The sequence below is a fragment of the Nothobranchius furzeri genome, chromosome 11 (genome assembly GCF_043380555.1).
Source record: "Nothobranchius furzeri strain GRZ-AD chromosome 11, NfurGRZ-RIMD1, whole genome shotgun sequence".
NCBI lineage: Eukaryota > Metazoa > Chordata > Actinopteri > Cyprinodontiformes > Nothobranchiidae > Nothobranchius > Nothobranchius furzeri.
This window is the reverse complement of record NC_091751.1, coordinates 43373114-43391571: the sequence shown is the minus strand read 5'-3', so window position 1 is coordinate 43391571 and position 18458 is coordinate 43373114. Positions and strand designations below refer to the sequence as shown.

At 41.9% G+C, this 18458-nt stretch overlaps 2 protein-coding genes across 2 annotated transcripts; one reads left to right on the top strand and one right to left on the bottom strand.

Annotated features, from left to right (window-relative positions):
* Positions 1 to 335: 335 nt before the first annotated feature.
* On the top strand, positions 336 to 1430 carry ly97.3 (lymphocyte antigen 97, tandem duplicate 3). The gene is made up of 4 exons (XM_015956421.3): positions 336 to 486; positions 597 to 666; positions 902 to 1024; positions 1194 to 1430. The coding sequence occupies exons 2-4, from the start codon at positions 618 to 620 to the stop codon at positions 1322 to 1324; spliced, it is 303 nt and encodes a 100-aa protein (XP_015811907.1). The 5' UTR covers positions 336 to 486; positions 597 to 617; the 3' UTR covers positions 1325 to 1430.
* Positions 1431 to 2133: 703 nt separating this feature from the next.
* On the bottom strand, positions 2134 to 16563 carry rheb (Ras homolog, mTORC1 binding). Its single transcript, XM_015956272.3, has 8 exons — positions 16245 to 16563; positions 15612 to 15683; positions 10418 to 10485; positions 10235 to 10317; positions 10080 to 10136; positions 9934 to 9981; positions 9651 to 9732; positions 2134 to 2879 (listed from the first exon to the last, which is right to left on the bottom strand). Exons 1-8 carry the CDS (start codon positions 16294 to 16296, stop codon positions 2787 to 2789), a joined length of 555 nt encoding a protein of 184 aa, XP_015811758.1. The 5' UTR covers positions 16297 to 16563; the 3' UTR covers positions 2134 to 2786.
* Positions 16564 to 18458: the final 1895 nt, after the last annotated feature.

Sequence of the window (18458 nt, the reverse complement as noted above, 5' to 3'; positions counted from 1 at the left end):
CGTTCTCATTCAACTCAACAAAAGCCCAAAGAAAGGAGTTTATTTTTGACTCACATTACAATCTTCGTAAATTAAGCCCAATTTAAAACGCGTTTCTTTGAGAGCTTAAGGTGAACCAGGACATTTGGGTTTGGCCTAATCCACCCAAAGCAAATATCCTGCACCTCCGACTGATATCAGCTAATATTAATCATTATTTGAGTCGTAGACAAAAGCATATTTTACTATCTGCAAACGGACTGTTCTTGCACAACGCATTGGGAAACATATTGTAACTAGGGCGAGTAAGGTTCTGAGTATATAGACTTAACACAGATTGAACCCTTAATGGGGCGTTGCCATGGAAAGTCAAAGTAAGGGGAAGTATAAAAGGAGGAAAGGTCACTGAATGCACCTCAGTTATTGGCAGACAAACCAGTGAGATTCTGTTCAAACACAGTTATCAACACTTGTGTGTTTGACCTCGTCGGCTCCTTCTGGAAACAGGTGTCACTTTGATCTTCTCAAGATGCTGATTTTAAGGATTCACACTTGTATTTTGTGTGATTTTAGTAATTTTAGTAGCTGTTATCACATGTGTGCTCTATCTGGAACAGGCTGCAGCTCTGAACGGAACAATGAAGGTGCTGGTCTTGGCTTTAATCGTCGCCTTGCTGTTTGCAGCTGGTGAGTCTGTCACTGATTCTCCACTGGATCAACACAACCTGCTGCTGACCTGCACGGCTGTCCACTTTCAGGTCCTTCTCATGCTGTTAACCTTACTGGACAACAAAAAGAAGACGGCATCAATCTTATTGCCCATATTTTCTAACACTGAACAGTTTTAACCACGTTTCTTCATAAAAACTTTAAAATAAGAGTAATTTTGTCTGAAAGGCATCCTTGCTGTTTCTGTTTCCAGGTGAGGCCCTGAGCTGCCATCGCTGCGTCCCGAATAGGGCCGGAGACGAGTGCGAGATCACCGTGGAGACGTGTAAACCAGGGAAGGATGCGTGTGCTGCAGCAAGTTTCCTCACACCACCATGTGAGTTTCTGAAAAACACGGCCGTATTTTTCAAATCTCATGTTTATGACACATGCATGTAACACGTCTCAAGAAATCTTGAAATTTTATGATGAATGTCGTTTAGGTTTCCTTAAATGAAGAATTCCTTTTGCACGATACAATCAAGGCTTTATTTCACTTTTCATAGATGGACACTACCAGAAGTGCATGGCTATGTCAGACTGCAAACTCCTGAGGCTCAACGCCTACATCAAGATCAAGTGTTGCGCTGAAGACCAATGCAACACCTTAGATGATGCCCAAAACACGGCAAATTAGCCAAGCGGGCGTCTGATTCCCAACAGGAGGATGTTGCTTTTTAATTAAAAACATAATAACTGAAATTCCTCAATGAATAAAAAATGTGAGAAAAAACTTGTCTTCAAACATTATTTTATTTAAACTTCTCCCATCCATTGAATTGCTTTCATTTAATTCCAATTTTTTTTTGTCCTTATTAGATCGAAATGCCCTTCAGGCTTTCTTTAACTCCGTAAAACTCCAGGTCTCATGAATGCAGCGCGTTGTGTATGGGCGGGACGCTGGAATGCTGAGGAAATCAGTAAATGCTGGATCTGAAAGAAATATTCTGCACTAGTTTATTTTGGGGCTGCGCAGTGGTGCAGTGTTTAGCACTGTTTCCTTGCAGTAAAAAAGTCCTGGTTCAAATCCTGGCCTGGTCTTTCTGCAAGGAGTTTGCACGTTCTCCCTGTGCATGCAGGGGTTCTCTCTGGGTACTCTGGCTTCCTCCCACAGTCCAAAAACATGACTGTCAGGTTGATTGGACTCTAAAATTGTCCTTAGGTGTGTGTGCGTGCTTGTTTGTGTGTCTCTTGGGTGTACCCCACCTGCTTGCCCGGAGACTGCTGGAGATAGCCCCCTGCGACCCTGCAAGGATAAGCGAGTAAAACAAAATATATGGATGGTTTAATCTGAATCTGAATCCTCTCTAGATTTTTATTCTGCACCTCTTTCATCATTTTTACATACATAATGTACTTTTGGCCATTTTTTCCACATTAGATATTATCATTTAAAGATGCCTATAAAGACAACCAAAAACCACAAGGATCCACCAACCAGCGTGCTTACATAACCACTTTTTGCTTTAATGATTACAATTAAAAACATTTGTACAACATTTTCAACATTAGAAAATGGATGCAGATTTCTTTCTTTCCTTCTTTCCTTTTGTTGGCTGATATTAACCAATATGAAACTAACTGAGGGACAGAGAAGGGAACTACGAGGTGATGGAGTAGAAAAGAGGGCACAAACAGCTGCTGATGTATCAGAAGAAACGCTCCAACTGTTTTCTTATGCATGGCACACACAGCGGCCCTCTCATCCTGTGTTCTTCAACCAGAGAAGGAACTGTAGCCTAAATGGAAGCTGCACAACGAGAAGCGAAGATGCACCAAGCCACAAGTATCTCTGAGACAAGAATGGGTTTTTTTCCTGATACATCGGCTGTTTAATGGTCTTGCATCAGTGCTGAGCACAGAGAATATGGGAATATCAGACAAGGAAACCACCACTCCAATATTTTTTTTAATCAAACATACAAAGAAAAAACAAAGGGATGCGAGAAGGGAATGGGAAATGTTGATAAATAAGAATCAGAGCCATAAATGGTTTAGGACCCTGGGGGTGGAGTCAGCTGAGGTGGAGGAGAACTGGCGGCTAGCCTTCAAGTAACGGGATTTCCCAGTGCAGTGTCCTGTGTGTTGATTGGGCGGCTCTACATCACGGAGCAGGATGTTTTTCCCGGCTGCACGCCGCCATCCATCTTTTCTGCCTCCAGGATCATCCTTCGAAAAACCTCCACGGCAGTCTGAGAGAAAGAGAGAGGAAGAAGCACACAAAGGATGCTGTCATGCACTACATCTCAGGCATTTATCCACACACACACACACACACGCACACACACACACACACACACACACACACACACACACACACACACACACACACACACACACACACACACACACACACACACACACACACACACACACACCCAAATAAAATAAAATAAAGTTCTACACTTGATTTACTGCTGATTAGCGCACTTCCTGAACATCCAGCTCTGGATTATAAACAACAGCAAAACTAACAGTTTAACAAAGACTCTGTCGCTGATATTCAAAACAAAAAAACCTAAAAGCAAAAATGAAAATTTGTTTTGTTGATTACTTCAACGAGGTAGTGAATGCAAAATGATAACATTATCTTTTAAAAATTTAAATGAAAAAGTATTAACTATTGAAATCAGCCTGAATCTAGGTAGACGCCACGGCCAAAGGACCCTAAAAAACAGAAAAATGGCTACAACTAAGTCAGTTTGACATATTTTGAGTTAAAACATTGAATCATGGTATCTGAGAGTCATTTGCATACATCTTGACTGTGTATGAATTTAAACTTTGCCAAAACCCTTTGAATTCAACTCCATTTATCTTTTAGCGAAATATAAACCACAGGATGGATTTAAAAGAGCATGTCTCCCCCTTCCAGAGTCTTACCCCGACACTGGGGGCATCAGCGGCGCGGAACGGCAGCGGAACGTTGTTGCTTCAGATAGAACCTAGCAGAGCAGGCCTGTTCAGTTCCGGGCCCAGAGGGTCGGTATCCAGCATGTTTTAGTGCTTTCTCTGGCCCAACACACGAATTCAGTGGTTGAATCACTTGCAGCAGCTCATCGGGCTCTGCAGAAGCCTGTTAATCACCTGCTGATTGAGATCAGTTGTGTTGAAGAAGGGTTAAAACCAAAGCGCGCTGGTACCGGCCCTCCAGGCCTGGAACTGAATAACCCTGCATTACAGTCTGTGGGGTTGATTCCAATTTTCAGGCACGTCCCAAAAGCCTCTCGTCGCGTCGCCAAAGGAAAGACTGGGTTCTATTTTTTCTGCAAGCTGCTTTTGGGACTCGTCAATTTCTGCAGTTAACATGGGGTTAGGCAGGAAATCACACATGGTTCTAGTGTAAAACATCTGGTGATTTTCAAAATAAAAGACTTTGCAGCTATTTCATATCTATGTAGATTATATCTTTACGTCTGACCTCACGGCTTTATTTACTACCAGTTCTGAGAAATGCAGCGATGCGGTTTTCATGGTTTTAATACAGGCAGTGGAGAGGAACAACCTTAAATATTTTACCAAACATAATTTCCTTCTTGTTGGTTTAATGGCGGATGGCATAAACAAACCGTGACAGGATCGAGGGGTTTTGTGATCTCGCGAGTCCAGCCAGGAGGATGGCGGAGAAGCCGCTCCCCAGCTGAGACTCTCCCAGTGTGGATTGATACGCAGCGAGGCATGCAAGTAAACCGTTCCGCTGCCGTTCCGCCCCGCTGATGCCTCCAGTGTGAAGTCGGGATTACTCCACCCACATTTCCTGTTCGTCCCTCGGTGCTGCTGACATGTGAAATGATAAAAACTCGCTCTCTATTCAAACTCCAACTCGTTATGGAGGCACGGCTGAGACTCAGCTGCTTTTATAACTCACAGGTCTCAGGCACTGGCTAACATCACGTATAACCACTTGGCCAATAGCATTGGCTGATTCAAACGGTGCAGAGGTTCAACCCAAAGAGGGCGCCACACTAACAGTTTTAGGCTGAATCTTTATATTTTTAAATAAGATGCACAAAAATGCCAAAATAATGACCACACCTGTCTAAAAGACACTCACTTATACAGTATATCAATAAATAAGTTGATATGAGGGTGACTTGCTCTTTAAGTAACCTCTCAGAGATTTCCTTGGGCACGCACCTGCAACTGAATAACTATTGATACAAATACACTGAGAAAATTAACTTTGCAAAGACAAAATAAAAAGTATATGATTTGTGTGAAATCAAGTGAGATCACAAACAAAATATGACCAAAAAAATGGATTGAAAACTTTTTTTCTTTTTATAAAATTCTGAGTCAGTGTAATTTACATTATTTCCAGCCATGCCAGGCCTTTTGTGTCTGCATTTTGATTTCATTTCTGTGAAAAAATATAAAATTTGGTGTTCTGTTATATGTAAATCTGTCTTCTTGTTGCTGAGTTTCACACCTCACACCTCTGCTTTCAAGACAAAACGCTGTGGAAGATGAACTCTTGAGCCGCTTCCTTTCCGTCCACTCGAAGGCAGAAAAGACTTCGGAGACATGAAGAGCGCAAAGCGGTGGGTCTTCAGAACAAAGACCGAGTGGGCGTCTTCGAACACACCTGCTGTTTTAGTTCACATAGGCGCAGCTGTGTAAAGTGCCTTGGAGCCGGCTGAAGTGAAATATAAGAGAGTGGTGACCACTAAATTCACTGCAAGCCAATCGCTCTTAAACAGCTGATGCATCAAAACGAATGGAAAAGTCCGTCTCATCAAGAAATATGGTGCAGAGCGGAAATGTTACACAAGTGTAGCCGCAGCGTCGTTGATAACAACACAATCCTTTGGTTAAGGCATCTGGTAAAGGGGTGCAGCTGTGGTCCAACATCCTGTGAGTCAGAACAACTCACTTGTTTATGTGCATTATTGACTGTAGCAGTGCAACAATAACTGCACGAAGGCTGTTGCAGCTCTTCTTATATCAGACACTGCAGATTTCAGAAAATGTCTTCTAATCATTCAGGTGGGTTTACTGAAGCTTCATGTGCGGAAAATATACAAATAAATAAAACCACAATGTATATTCATATATTTCCTATAAATGTGTCACATTTGTTTAATTGCATGTGCTTACATGCAATGATTTACATATAATTTTTCACCAACTGTCTCAATAAACAGTGAATTTTCTCCACCAGACTCTAGTTTCACTCCTGGGGCACGGTGAAAAGTGCCCCTGGACTGCAGCTAAACAGCCAATCACATTTGGTTGCTAGGGTGAACTGGAGAATTTTGGGCCAATCAGCATCTGTGAATTGAATGCCTCTGGGTGTCACAATCTGCCCCTGCCTCCCTGACTGTGTCTCTCCCCTGCCTGATTAGTCTTTATTGTTGTAACCTGCCCCGTGTTTATCCGCCCATGTGTTCCTGATTGTTTCCCTGAGTATTTATACCTCCCAACTTGTTTGAGTCTTTGTCGAATCATTGTTTGTTGTCAGCGTTGTTTTGGTTCTGTCGTTCCCGCTCTGCCATTAAAACCATTTCTATTTCATCCGTGCCTGCATTTTTGCCTCCTGTCAGCTCCTCCACACATGGTCCGCCGCCATCCACACCCACAACATGACAGAATGATCCGACCAACCTGGACCTGTGGTGAGCTCTAAGCATCTGCCTGGAGGATTACTTTTTTTTGCCTTTTCTCCATTTAGCGGAGGGAGATTCCGACTCGAGGGGTTTCGGCGCATCCTACCGGTTTCCGGGGTGGTCGTACTCATTGAGGGGGTTTCGGCGCATCCTATTTGTTCCCGGGGTGGTCGAACCCATTCTCCTCTCCTGCTTTCGGCCCCGTCCTGTTTTTTCCCAACAGAAGCCGCGGATCCTGGGGTTTTGGTGAAGTAAAACCCCCTACGCATGCCATCATTCTCCAGGGTGGTAAAGCTGGTCTCCCCACTCCTTCTTCTGCTTCCCTGCACCCAAGCCTCTGCCTGTGACCCAGCGTATCGTGATGTGCACCTGCTCAGACAGTTTGTTGAGTACCTGCCACCGAGCTGGGTTTCCTCGCGTCGCTCCTGCAGTTCAGCAACTTCCTGGTCCACGCCTGCGGGGCCTACGCCTGCAGGTCCTCCATGCTGCAGCCTCTTCAGAGTCCCGCCGCTGCAGTCTCTTCAGGGTCTCACGCTTGCTGCTGCAGCCTCTTCAGGGTCCCACACCTGCTGCTGCATTCTCCTGTTCCAGTTTCCGGGTGTTCCAGTTTCCAAGTGTTCCAGTTCCTGTTCCAAGTCCGAGTATTCCTGTTTCCCAAGTCGACGTCTCAAGTGTTCCGGTTCCCAAGTGCAAGTGTCCCGAGTCTCCAGTGTTATGTGGCTTTTGTGGGCGTCTGGTATCCGCCCCTTAAGAAGGGGGGGGGGGGGGGGGGGGGGTACTGTCACAATCTGCCCCTGCCTCCCTGACTGTGTCTCCCCCCTGCCTGATTAGTCTTTATTGTTCTCACCTGCCCCGTGTTTATCCGCCCATGTGTTCCTGATTGTTTCCCTGAGTGTTTATACCTCCCAACTTGTTTGAGTCTTTGTCGAATCACTGTTTGTTGTCAGCGTTGTTTTGTTCTGTTGTTCCCGCTCTGCCATTAAAACCATTTTTATTTTATCCGTGCCTGCATTTATATATGCATATATACATATAATTGACTTTCTGAAACACTGCTCATTTGTAGAAGGGAAATTAATGATTGTTTTGGAATTGAAGTCATTTTCCAAATTTCATTTAAATACTTATTATGGACTGAGGTGCAGGAATATTTCATTGGTCGCCACTGCCTCACAGGAACTGAAACAGACTCCAAACGCAAGACGCAAGTTCAAACCACATGATCAAAGAGAAAGCATAATAAACTTTGAACAAAATTAATCTTTCACTTGTTTTATTGCTTAAAATAGTTGATACATTGAACTTTTTACAGCAAATAGTGGCTAATTAACAGCTTATCAAGTGCTGAGCCCAACTAGTGCAGTCTTATCACTCCAAGTGTTCCATTTATTAGATTCATTATTATTGTTGTGTAACTTGGACAAGGGGCATTCACACATTTAGGCATTTATATTATTATTTATGTGCACCCTATATGTAGACCTTTAATTTCTAATTCATATGCAGATAAACAGGGTCATTAAGGGGTACAGAGCCTTGCCCGAGGGCACTTTCGGCACACTGTAGGGGATGGGAATCACGCTCAACTTTAAGGTGTGTTTTTAAGATTTTCCAGCACCTAACATTAGGTAAAAAGTAGGCCTGCAGAAATGGTACCTAGCATTCAGCAGCTTTTTGTTTTCAAAATCAGATGTGTTGAGGGAGTGAAACTTCTAAAATATGCAGGATGGTGGCCCTAGTGGACCAAGATTGGACATCTCCTTCTCTGAATTTTGGATCCTTAAACTTTACAATAAGTCATCAAGAAAACTGAATTATGAACTTTAACGCTTTGTGCTAGGGGTGGAGTTAGTGGTATTCAACTGAATGATAAATCCACTCTTTAGAAATCAGGGAAACAAAAAAAACAAAAAACAAAATAAAAGGCGAATTATTTTGTTTATCTGGGTTTTTTTTTCTGTGATGGACTGGCAACCAGTCCAGGGTGAAGCCTGCCTATTGCCCAAAGACTGCTGGAGATGTAGGCGCCAGCCCCCTGTGACCCTGCGTAAATGAGCGAGTTTAGAAAATGGATGGATGAATCAATTTTTTGTATGATTTGCAGAGTTTTGACAAAAAAACAAACGGTGATGACTAAAGAAATCTGGGCCATTGCTCTTATATGTAGTGTATAGTAGGAGTAAAACACGGCTCAGGAACTGTTGATGTACTCCAAAGTCCTCAAATATGACAATAAAAAACACCATCTAACACTCGGTTAGGCGTATATCTAAAGCCGGATTCAAACAGAGCTGTTAAAGTCCCACTAGTCGTCACACACACTGGTGGGTGTGACATTTGTTCTCCGTATTTGACTGCAGACACACACACACTCGGGAACCATTTTAACCTGAGTTTAACCCCCCAATCCAACCCCTTCAAGATGAGTGTCAAAGTCTTTGGTAGGACTCGACCGGGATTTGAACCCCAATCTCCCAGTCCCAGGGCATGCCATTTTGAATTCTAGGATGTCCAAGGAAGATCCTGCCTTTCTCGCCTCTGACTGACTAGAAAGGCTCTACTACGATTGGCTGTTTCATTTAGCAGCAAACTGGCTGTCCTCACTAAATGCAGACTGTCCTTCTGCCACCAGCAGAAAGCTGTTTTGGGGAGTTTTGTAAAGAAATGTGAACTTGGAGCTATAATAACCGTTCTGGCCTCTTTTGCAAAACATTTTATGTTTCATGTTTCATAAAAACACTGAAAAGCGTAAAATGTTTCATTTATCAAACTTTTGGACTTACTGTGTCTTTTGCCTCTCAAGCATTAGAGTACATAGGATAAACATATGTGCCTTGAATGAAATTTAATAAAACTGCCCTATTCTGCCCAGCTGTGTGCATCAGGTCTGTTTCTTTGCTAGAATAATGAAAACTGGTGAAAAATAGGTCTAAATCGTGATACGGCCCAGAGGTGGTTTTGTCCGATCATCATTCAGATTGACGTCAACGTACACACCCATTCGGATGGTTGGAGTATAATAATGCCCACTGCTCATGTGAGCAACATCAGTGTGACGTCTTTCTGCCTTTACAGATGCCCAGGACAAGTGGAAAACATGGGGAGTGGTAAACAGAAGCTACCCTGCTCTCCTCTCTTGTGGTGGAGGCGCGGTAGCGTGACGTACCGCTGAGCCTGTAGCTTCGTTAAAGCGATCAGTCAACCCAGTGCAAGATTCAGAGCTCTAATCCAATCAAAACTTCAACTAGTTGCTCACATACCAATCATAAAAACACAAGAAATGTGATTTTTTTTGCATCTCAATTATAAACACAACAGATTTTACTTTTCTAACATTTGAAGAAACTTTGTTTTTACCTGGTTCTCCTTAGCAGAGGACTCCATGAAGGCAGCGTTCCAGGATTCAGCTAATGCTTTCCCCTCTTCACAACTGATTACTCTGAAATTATTCAAAAGCAGGTGGAAATAAGCAGAAATTCATGGTGTGTGTGCAGAAATAAAGGCATCACAGCCTGATCCAAACATTTTCTGCATTCATTTGAGGCGTGTGTGAGTCAACAAGGGCGTTTGGTGCTCTGACCTACGTGCACATTTGATAAAAACATAATGAAATCCAGCTTCAGAGTGTGGCAGGACGTACCGCTCCATATGTAGGTCATTCTTGTTTCCGACCAGCATAATTGGAACTCTGAGTAAGGAGGAAAGCAAAAAGGCCAGGATGTTATTTTGTCTATGATGTACTACAAACGTCCTGGATAGTGAAACAAAGGAAGACCAGATACTTACTGAACCTTTCCCACCATGTCCAACAATTTTTCATGGATAACCTGAACAACTTCAAAGCTGGGAGAAAGAAGAGAAGACGTTATACAAGCACATTTTTACTGCTTCAACACTTAAAAATAGCCTTCAAGAAGCTTCCCCCCCCCCCTATAAGACACCTTTTATTAGATGTGACAGAATAGACCAGAATGTAACCGTTGATGTCTATGGAGTAAGTCTGTGGGAAGATGGAGTATTCATCCTGGAAAAAGAAAAAAATAATATAAAGCACTGGTAAATCCAATATTTACATAAATCTCAATCAAGCTGTCACAGGCTGATGGAGTGTAAGGGAGCCGTACCTGCCCTGCTGTGTCTACAAGCTGAAGGTGGTACTCCTGTCCATTTATTGTGATCATTTTAGTGAACGCTGTGTTTAAAAGAACAGAGAAAGAAGAGGAAGTTTATCCAAACATGTTTCTTTGCACGTTTTCATGTTTCATGTTCAGCCTGCATTTCTTTCCTCGTTTATCAGAACACTTCGGGACATTTTTAGACCCGGTTTGGTGCCACTGAGTTCATCCAGTGCAGGATTGTCAATATCTGTCTGGAAATGAGTTTGCTTCTCCATCACAGGGGATAGAGAGAGAGAGATCCTGCAGCATCTCGGTAATAACGCTGACGCCACTTCATGTTGAGCATCCAGCGATTATATATAGATATAGACCACACAGCCAACGCAGGGTGGTGTATGTGAGCAAACGTGTCAGGGAAATGAGAAACAGCCTGCAGGTAAAGTTCAGACCCAGACCTCTGGAGTGTCTGGGATTACGGAGTGCTAAGAGTGCTGAAGAGGTACTGTATGTTTCCAGCAGCCATACAGAAATAAAAAAGTGTTTCCAAAGAGCCTCTCAGCGACGTTCCCTTTCTAAGGAGTCAACGCAGGCACCAGTCAGAGAAAACGTTTTTTTTTCCGATCAAATGCAACATTATTTCTCTAGAGAACAAAAAACTCTATTTAAACGTGTGGAAATCGGGGCGTTTCAACACTTTATTTTGAAGGGGACATTGCACCCTGGTGGGTGAATCTTGCCAATCATTATCTCTCACACAAACCGTACGAAGGATATGGAATTACCAGGAGCTACATTTGGAATGATATTTAAACCGTGAAAACATCCAACTCCTGGACGTTCGTGGGCTCATTTTTTAAGGAAATCATCCAAATGACAGCAACTGATCCTTATATGTATGCTTGTCCTTTTAAAGCATCTGATTTTGTTTTTGCCACTTCTACACATGAAGACGGTCTCCTGGCATCATTTGCTGTTATTCAGACATTTTCTTTTATTATAAAATTTGGTTTTAAAATTTTGTTTTATTTTTCTTCTATCGTCTTTTTGCCTCTTTTCAGTATTTTCTGCCAACTTCAGTCATTTCTACACCTGTCAAGGTTAGTTTAGTCAGTTTTGCCACAAATAATCTATAACTTTAGCAATCACTGCACTTCCAAAGCTTATGATCCAAAAGGCACCTTAAAAAGGTCCTTGACTCAATTTTAATACATTTGTAGAGTTCACTAGTAAGAATTAACGCCTTGTAAGTCGTAGACTGGTGGAAAAAAGCTCATGTGAGCCTTTTAAACTCATTTGCTGCCATTTGTCAATTGCATTTTTTGTAACTGGGCAGGCGTCTGAACGAGCCCCCGCTGATCTTCATCTGTGTACGTCACACGTCACGTGATCAGGAAGCAGAAAATCCATGTATTAGGAAATCGTTTTGGGCCGCTGCTGTGAAAGAAGCTTCTGCCGCTCACAATTCGACAACAGATTATGAAAGAGTGGATGACGCTAGAAACACGCGGATTCCTCCTGATGTAAGAAGTGAGTCTACTCTTTGTTTTCGTAGTTTTGGCGTTGACATCATCATCATAGAGTGCAACGTTCTGTGACTCTTCAAAAAAACTGTAAAATGCTAAAAAAGCGCTGGCAGTCCGGGGCTTTCTAATCAGGAAACGGCTGACAGTTGAGTTAAGGACGTAGGCCCAATCTCAATACTCACACTGCGCCCTGCGGTCTTCAGCAAAGTGCACTTGGAGAAAGTGCACAGTAGGGTTTGAGTGCGTAGTACACAAGAGTGCAAATAATTGCAGAATTGAGACAGGGAGCATTGTGTCATCGATCGCAATGGATGCCGGGATGCTGTTCGCTGTGATACTTTTTTCAAAACCTTTGTAACAACTTTCAAACAAACAACCAAACTTATTTCAAATAAATTTACATTTATTTCTGCTTTGTCTAAAATTTTTAGAGCATCAACTGAATTGCAGATTAAGGGTGCAATGGGGGCGTGGTCAACTTCCGCACTTGAGAATTGGGACACCCTACGCACTTGCACCCCTGGCCGGGAACGCGCAAATGAAGGATGCAAGGGTGCAAGTATTGGGATTGGGCCTTAGAAGTCAGCTGGAGGAGAAGAAGGCAGAAGAAGACAGGACTTGTTTCCTGAAATTTAGACATCTCTCCTCTGATTAGCTGATTAGCGGGCTGCATGGAGGTGCAGTGGTTAGCACTGTTACCTCGCAGCACGAAGGTTGCAGGTTCGAAACTCGACTGCGGCCTTTCTGCGTGGAGTTGCGTGTTCTGCCCATGCATGCGTGGGTTTCCTCCGGGTACTCCGGTTTCCCCCACAGATCACAACATGCCCTATAGGTTATAAATTGTAAGTCGCTTTGGATAAAAGCGTCTGCTAAATGAATAAACATAAACATTAGCTAACAGCTACATGACTCTACCACTGACTCGGGGTGTTTCTCAATGCCAAGGAACCTCTCCTTGATGTCTTGGTCTCGCCCCGGTTGCCTAGGAGATACGTCATCAGGAGCCGCCAAGACGTGTTCCAATGTTCGTGTTCTACCGAGGCGTGTGTTCTCTATTTGTAGCCATTTAGCTAGCTGAACAATACACGAGAGGTGCCGTACAGCCTGGCCTTGGTCAAAAATTACCCAGAATACAGCGCGGTATTTTCTAAAGGATGGCGGGTCAGAAGCCGGCAGCTACTTCGGGAGCAAATTTCAAGTTTAAAAGTAATTCAACTAATTTAAATTTTTTTTTTTTTTTTAGATCCAAAGAAGTTATCTATAGTTGGTTTGTTGCTTAGTAGTTGCAGCTTCGGTGGCTAGCGGGTAGTAACTTGCTTACATATTTAATTGAATAAATATATACACAAATATAAAAGTAAAAGGCTCATTATATATTTATATTGAAACTTATATATATAAAATATAATGTTATCTCCCATGTCACGTGACGTTAGGTGACAGCCACGGTCATGTGATGCAAGTCTGTTCCATTTAACAATTTTCTTTGACCAAGGAAGGACAGTGTCCTCGTAAGCAAGGCACCTGGCTTCGCAAAACATCGCCTGGCAAGGCCAGGTGCCTTGACAATAAGAAATACCCTCTGTTTGCTCTGCAACGTTCTCCACAAATAACACAAGCCTGAAAAAGTTCTGCTGTGTGGTGGAGGTGCTAATGCTAATGGTTAGCTTCTACTAGCCGAGACGTTCTCTGCTGTTTCCTGGACGCTAATCCAACAACAGTCTTCCTCGTCGTGAATCAAGAAGGGTGAGTCCATGAATGCTAAGTGACGGTGTGACGTCAGGATTTTCAAATCCTCGAGTTTTACTGTTTATATTCTATCAGAAGCTAAGGCAGGAGATATTTGCAGGAGACTGTTTTCATGTTCAGCCTGCATGAAAATGTCAAGAGTGACTGATTATAACCAGAAATGGGTTCTCAGTGAAGAACCTCTTTACTTAATTCCTTCATAGTCTCACCTGTAAACCAGTAGGGTCATAAACAAGTAACCTTGCCAACCTCTGTATTATAGGGTTAAATCAATAAAAAGGCAACTTTTTATTTCTGTAGCCCACATTTTATTCGGCTTCTGAAATTCTCTGCGTCATTTTGAATCAGCGATTTAGGATATTTACCCCAAAATAAAAGCACGTTCTGCCACAGCAAAGATGTAAAAATCTCCCCAGACAGACTGATTGGTCCTGATGCTAAACTAGAAATGTGATTTCAAAGGAGAGAGAAAAAACCCACCAAACATCATTCTGTCTTGTTCTTCTTTACTTGTTAAATCATTTACTCATCATGAACCATCCCAGAATCTTCCCAGAGACGATGTTTACAGGCCACCACATCTCCTAAAATACTCCAGGGGAGTGAAACAGGAAGCCGGATCGATGTCTTGACAAGAAAATTTCAGGTTCAGATCTGTTTTTTCAGTCTCACCGCGGGGTGTATCGATGTGAAAACTTAAGCTGGAAACCAGATCTGCTCCAGAGCAGGTGCAATTTCAAAATAAGAGACAGTAGATGAGCGATTCCTTGGCTGATAAATCTAACTAAATAAAATAAAAGACGCATGAACAGCAGGAGTAAGGTTTTACTTTTGTTTATTCCAGAACAGAACTTGGATGTGGTTTGTTTTGATAGCTTTTATAGATTTGGAACAATTTGTACCTTTTCTCGTTTTCATTCAGATAGTAATAAAACCCTTTTCTGCATCATTGTTTATAGACTAATGTTCAATGTTGGAAACATTACACCTAAAAGCTTGTTGTTTAACATTTATGTAGAATTAACTTAATCAGGCATAATAATAGTACTAATAAATGATGTGGTTGGTTTCCGCTTTAGGTGCAAAGTAAAGGATTTTAACATTTAAACACATATATTTTAAAATACGTGCATCCTCTTATTTAAATAGCATCTGGCTATGACTATGTTGATCTAATTTACAAGTATTTTGGCTTTTTTGTTGGTTTAATTTCATATTTTGTTGCAGCAGCTGCTTTTATTTTCCTAAATGTGTGTTGCTTTTACTTATTTCGTCACAGTTTGGTCATTTAATACTCACCCCAATGATTCGTTTTACACAAATAATGTCATAATTTGAGCTAAAATTCTACTTTATGAGAGCTTAACTGTTTTGGTTACAGAAAAATCTAGGAAAGAATCTGGATTTGTGGAATTCCCCATGATTTTCCAGGTTTCATGCATTACATATGTTGAATTTAAAAAATAAACAAATTCTAGTCAAGAAACTAAACAAGCTGAAAGCATTGAAAGCTATGACCTTCGTTTTTGGTGCAAAACACAAGGTTAAATATGGATTTTATTAAACTATTCCTATAATTTATTGACTTCATAACCTTCATTAATAATATTACAGCTTGTAGATTCTCCATCCTATAAAGGAGAAAATGAGCAAAACTGAAGAACTCTTTATAATTATAAAATCAAACCTCTTCAAGAACCCCATCTTATTTCTAAACATATATTATCACTTTTTGACAAAAATTAAGCCCATGTTGATAAATGGCTGCCTACCTTTATTAAATCCCATCATAAATGTTGGAACAATAGTCAGGCAAATGCGTTATGGCAATTTCTAAGCAAATAACAGAAAAATCTACTATTTTTATCTATACAATTGGAGTTTCAATTAGATTCAGGAAGATAGGAGCCTAAGAAACCCACACTTACTGTTTTCTATTGTTGGGTCATAGGAGTCCACAAACTGGCCTTCGACAAACTGAATCGTCAAGGAAGACTTTCCTGCAAAATATAATAAAAAAACAATGAATCGAAATCTGGATTCAACATATGAACGTTGAGCTTCAGGTGACGTGATGCTGCATTACAGCTTCACACACGGTCTCTATGGAAATAGCAGGCGGGCATCATGCTCTCCATTTGTGTGCCATATTTCTTGCCTCATCCGTATCCCCACGCGCGCAAATTGCGCATCTTTGGTTGCTGATGCGGCAGTGATGCCTCACATCCACATCCACTGAGCCGCCGGGCCTGCACAGAGCATGGGTCGGACTAATGGCTCCGGGGTTAGGGTCACTGATGGAAACCTATCCGTAAGACCAGTCAGCCCTGATCTGTGGAGCTTGCGCGCGAGGCCTACTGAAACCCGAAGGCCACGTCTCACCTGGTGCTGGCGCTGATTCGCTCTGATGTTGCGTGTGACCGATCCCGATCATTACCGAAGCCGTAAACCGCCCCAATAACGGGCTTAAGCAGAGCCTAAAGGCCGCTGACATCTGCTCCGAGCGTCCCGGTGACGCCGGAGAGTCGCGTCCTCGTCCGCGTCGCCTGCCGGGAACTCACCTACGGATCTGTACCCGAGGATGGCGATCTTTCGTGACTTGGGCTGCGGCATGCTTCGTTCTGGTTCTCACATCCAGTCCTCGGGTTCTACCGCAACCTCCAACCGGAATGGCATCCGAATTCAAGGGGCGCAGGGATGCGACATACAGCCTCCGAGATGACGTCGGAAAACCCTCTTCTTCGATGTTTTTTTTTTTTTTTGTGTGTGAAGGATTATATGACCAAAGCTTAATGGAGGAAATAAAATAAAAAATGATTTTAGGTCATACGAAAAAAAGCATGGAGTGCCTACAGATCTACAATAACTGCGTCACTCCCCTTTGCAATGTCATGAATTAGTAACTACAACACGATCCTGATTGGATGCGATCGAAATATGGAAGGGTTATTTGCCTCTTCCTAGAATTTCATTGGTTGATTAGGCTGTTGGTCAAAGAAGGCTGGATTCTGATTGGCCGTGACAGGGAACATGACGTACTGGGTGGTTCGGTGCAATGTCATTCATATCTTTAGGGTTAGGGAGCAGAGCCGGAGGCACAGACAAGAAAGCATCTTTTAATCAGGTCTAGTGACTCTGGATTTACCTTATTTATACAGACAGTTCTGCAAGTTTCACTCTGAGGAGCATAAATAAAAAAAATCCTAAAATATCATAAAATATATCTTCATTAAAGGAATAGAATACAATAAACTTCAGTAAATACATCAAAAAGAGGATGAAAAACACCTACATTTAGGACAACGCTAAATTGTGTTTTTGTTACATGTTTGTTATTATAAAACTTTATTGTGTAATTATGTCTTTATTATTTCATTCAGGATTTGAATGTGGCTTCATATTCAAGATCTGAGCCTAATTTAAAAATTTTGGGAGTTTAAATTTATAATTTGTCCATTTTTTCCTAAATACAACAAAGCTGGTCTGGATTTATGCAGCATTTCTGCTGAAATTCATAAAAATGACTTGTTCTCCAGCCAATATGTCCTATAATCAGAGTCATGCGGGACACATAAGGCAGAAAGCATCTTAATGAAAGATTGTTGTTTTGTCATCACTTTTGTTGCTGATGAGTGCATGCATGTGTTCTTTACAAGAACTCAACTGACAAATAACCCTAACCCTAAAACTGTAAGAATAATTCACAGAATGATTAACTATCCGTGTGTTTAGTGGGTTAGCAGTTTCTCTTTAGCTCAAGTGGGAATAAAATGTGTTCTGGATTAAATTACTTAGATGTTTTATATTTTATAGATGCAAATATTAAATTTGAGAGAATAACTGGTGTTTATCATCAGTATGGATTGTTTCATGACAGATCCAAACCATGATTGTCTGTGTCTGCAGACAAAGGAGGTCACACATCCTCTGCTGGGGCAGGAACAGCACCCTCTGCTGATCTTTTCATTTTTTAACGACATTTAAATGGTCATTTAGGGTCATTGGTGTCCAATCCTGGTACATCTATCTAACCAGCATGTTTCAAAGATTTCTCGGCTTCAACACGCCTGAATCCAGGGGTGGATTTAGCCGTTTGGGGGCCCGGGGCAGTCAAAAGCATCGGACCCCTTTCACAAATGTTGTTTTGAACCTTTTTTAATCCTCAGATACAGAAAATTGTTAGCAGTTTTTTTGCTCCTCATTTTATGCATTAATGCAGCTTTCAGTAATTGTTACTCTGCAGCTCCGTAAATAAGTATGTAACATTTGACAGCATTTCCTTGTAAAGCAAGGAAATTAAGCCAAACATGCTGAGGACAGTTAATTTACTTAAATTTAAGGAGGAAAGTCCTCATGTTTTACCTTTTTAAAGCACAACAATGCAGAAAAAAGAAAATACACAAAATCCTACATCTGGCTGTCCCCAAACTGGGTTTAAATAATCTCCCGACTATTTTTTCCTTTTGCTTTCAGGTTTTAGGGAAGTTTGGGATTCACTTGGTGTCATGGTCTGTGTCTGCATCTCCCCTCATGTGTCCCCTTGTGTTCTCCATTCCTCTCTAGGTTCTCCTGTTGTGTATCATAGCGACCTCTTGTGTCATTGTCTACGTCTTCCTCATGTGTTCCCAGATCTACAGCCCTCCAGATCATCTCTCCCAGGTCCTGTGTTCCTTCAGTCTTCCCCAGTCACCCCTCTGCAATTTTTATAGTTTCAGCTTTTCATGTTATTAGTCTCTTTAGTGTGTTCTTTTCCCTCCGGTGTTTGTAGTTTTCCT

What these genes read in the sequence shown, in the direction of transcription:
- rheb (XM_015956272.3), bottom strand. Translation starts at nt 16,296, where the DNA reads ATGCCGCAGCCCAAGTCACGAAAGATCGCCATCCTCGGGTACAGATCC. An exon ending in TTGTAGACACAGCAGGGCAG is followed by an intron (nt 10,318 to 10,417) that starts GTACGGCTCCCT and finishes TTCTTTTTCCAG; the next exon opens with GATGAATACTCCATCTTCCC. An exon ending in GACATGGTGGGAAAGGTTCA is followed by an intron (nt 9,982 to 10,079) that starts GTAAGTATCTGG and finishes CTCCTTACTCAG; the next exon opens with AGTTCCAATTATGCTGGTCG.
- ly97.3 (XM_015956421.3), top strand. Translation starts at nt 618, where the DNA reads ATGAAGGTGCTGGTCTTGGCTTTAATCGTCGCCTTGCTGTTTGCAGCT. An exon ending in CGCCTTGCTGTTTGCAGCTG is followed by an intron (nt 667 to 901) that starts GTGAGTCTGTCA and finishes TTCTGTTTCCAG; the next exon opens with GTGAGGCCCTGAGCTGCCAT. An exon ending in AAGTTTCCTCACACCACCAT is followed by an intron (nt 1,025 to 1,193) that starts GTGAGTTTCTGA and finishes CACTTTTCATAG; the next exon opens with ATGGACACTACCAGAAGTGC.